The 2,345-nt window shown below is 51.4% G+C and overlaps 1 protein-coding gene across 1 annotated transcript in view; it reads right to left on the reverse strand.

The window, feature by feature from the left end:
- rhoub (ras homolog family member Ub) overlaps window positions 1-1,404 on the reverse strand; it is a 29,172-nt gene extending 27,768 nt beyond the window's left edge. The window contains exon 1 of the mRNA XM_061878633.1: window positions 1,016-1,404. Coding sequence (XP_061734617.1) covers window positions 1,016-1,247 — 232 coding nt within the window. The 5' untranslated portion in view covers window positions 1,248-1,404. The remainder of the gene's footprint in view (window positions 1-1,015) is intronic.
- Window positions 1,405-2,345: the final 941 nt, after the last annotated feature.

Consider the following 2,345-nt stretch of genomic DNA (forward strand, 5'->3'; position numbering starts at 1 on the left):
TCAGCACCTCCAAGTCCGAGTCCATGGTTCTCGCCCGGAAAAGGGTGGAGTGCCATCTCCGGGTTGGGGACGAGACCCTGCCCCAAGTGGAGGAGTTCAAGTACCTAGGAGTCTTGTTCACGAGTGAGGGAAGAGTGGATCGTGATATCGACAGGCGGATCGGTGCGGCGTCTTCAGTAATGCGGACGTTGTACCGATCCGTTGTGGTGAAGAAGGAGCTGAGCCGGAAGGCAAAGCTCTCAATTTACCGGTCGATCTACGTTCCCATCCTCACCTATGGTCATGAGCTTTGGGTCATGACCGAAAGGATAAGATCACGGGTACAAGCGGCCGAAATGAGTTTCCTCCGCCGGGTGGCGGGGCTCTCCCTTAGAGATAGGGTGAGCAGCTCTGCCATCCGGGAGGAACTCAACGTAAAGCCGCTGCTCCTTCACATCGAGAGGAGCCAGATGAGGTGGTTCGGGCATCTGGTCAGGATGCCACCCGAACGCCTCCCTAGGGAGGTGTTTAGGGCACGTCCAACCGGTAGGAGGCCACGGGGAAGACCCAGGACACGTTGGGAAGACTATGTCTCCCGGCTGGCCTGGGAACGCCTCGGAATCCCCCGGGAAGAGCTAGACGAAGTGGCTGGAGAGAGGGAAGTCTGGGCTTCCCTGCTTAGGCTGCTGCCCCCGCGACCCGACCTCGGATAAGCGGAAGATGATGGATGGATGGATGGATATTGTGAGAAATCATTAAGATTACCTGTGTTTCCACAAAGATAAATATCATTAATTATTAACAATGACATAGTTAAAGGTAAATTGAGCAAATTGGCTATTTCTGGCAATTTATCTAAGTGTGTATCAAACTGGTAGCCCTTCGCATTAATCAGTACCCAAGAAGTAGCTCTTGGTTTTAAAAAAGGTTAGTGACCCCTGTTTTAGGGAATATTAGCTTAGCATAGCCATGCTAATAATACAAAACAAGTTGACTTCATCGTAGTTTTTCCTTTCATTTCTTGTGTTGGGCTTACCGGAAAAGTCGTCAAAAGCAGTGGGGACATATTTGGTCGGGTAGCCATTGGTGGTGTAGCTCACCACCAGGCTCGTCTTGCCCACCGCTCCGTCTCCGAGCAGCACGCACTTCAGCAGCCGCTCTTGCCCCTGCCCCGGCCGGCCTGGCTGGGCTTTGTGCGGCGGCACCGGTGGGGCCATGGTGGTGGTCCTTGCTGGGTAATCCATGGAGACTTGTCGGCGGGGTGGCATTCAATTCATCAGCCGGCTCTTCCACTACACCCAAACTCCACCATGAGAACCGCCGAAAGCAACTTGGTTCTTTTTAAAAAGTTACTTATTGGATATTTTTCAAGTTAAACCGTCTCTGTTCAATAAATGCCGACGCAAACCGGGGTCTGTATACTATAAGGGGGCGGGGCCAGGCCCGCCTTTACAGCCGGCTAAGCCCGGCCCACTTGCCCGATGCCGTGCAGTGCAAGGGTCGTGGAAGAAGTCAGGTTTTAAATCACTGTTATTAAATGGCAGCAGGAGTGGATTCGAAATCCCTTTAAACCACCTTAAAATTTAAATACAAAAAAACATATATGGATCAACTTACTCTTCAATATCGTTGCAAGTTTTGAAGTCAGTTTTGCCAATGACCTTGCTTGGCGTGTTGCTAATGAACCTTTGTCGCCCTCTAGTGGTTAAACGTGAGAACTGATTAATCACTAATAGTGACATGTTTAGGCAAAACACCACATTTAGAATAGGAACAGTCTTTAAACCAGGAGTGTCAAACGTACAGCCCAGGTTTTATCCAGCCCGCGGGATGAGTTTGCGAAGTATAACCGGACCCCCTCCCTTGTGGAGGGGGTCCGGTCCGATGACCATGGATGAAGTACTGGCTGTCCAGAATCGAGACCCAGGATGGACCGCTCGTCGGGACCCAGGATGGACCGCTCGCCTGTATCGGTTGGGGACATCTCTACGCTGCTGATCCGCCTCCGCTTGAGATGGTCTCCTGTGGACGGGACTCTCGCTGCTGTCTTGGATCCGCTTGGACTGAACTCTCGCGGCTGTGTTGGAGCCACTATGGATTGAACTTTCACAGTATCATGTTAGACCCGCTCGACATCCATTGCTTTCGGTCCCCTAGAGGGGGGGGTTGCCCACATCTGAGGTCCTCTCCAAGGTTTCTCATAGTCAGCATTGTCACTGGCGTCCCACTGGATGTGAATTCTCCCTGCCCACTGGGTGTGAGTTTTCCTTGCCCTTTTGTGGGTTCTTCCGAGGATGTTGTAGTCGTAATGATTTGTGCAGTCCTTTGAGACATTTGTGATTTGAGGCTATATAAATAAACATTGA

Source organism: Nerophis ophidion, linkage group LG18 (genome assembly GCF_033978795.1).
Source record: "Nerophis ophidion isolate RoL-2023_Sa linkage group LG18, RoL_Noph_v1.0, whole genome shotgun sequence".
Taxonomy (NCBI): Eukaryota; Metazoa; Chordata; class Actinopteri; order Syngnathiformes; family Syngnathidae; genus Nerophis; species Nerophis ophidion.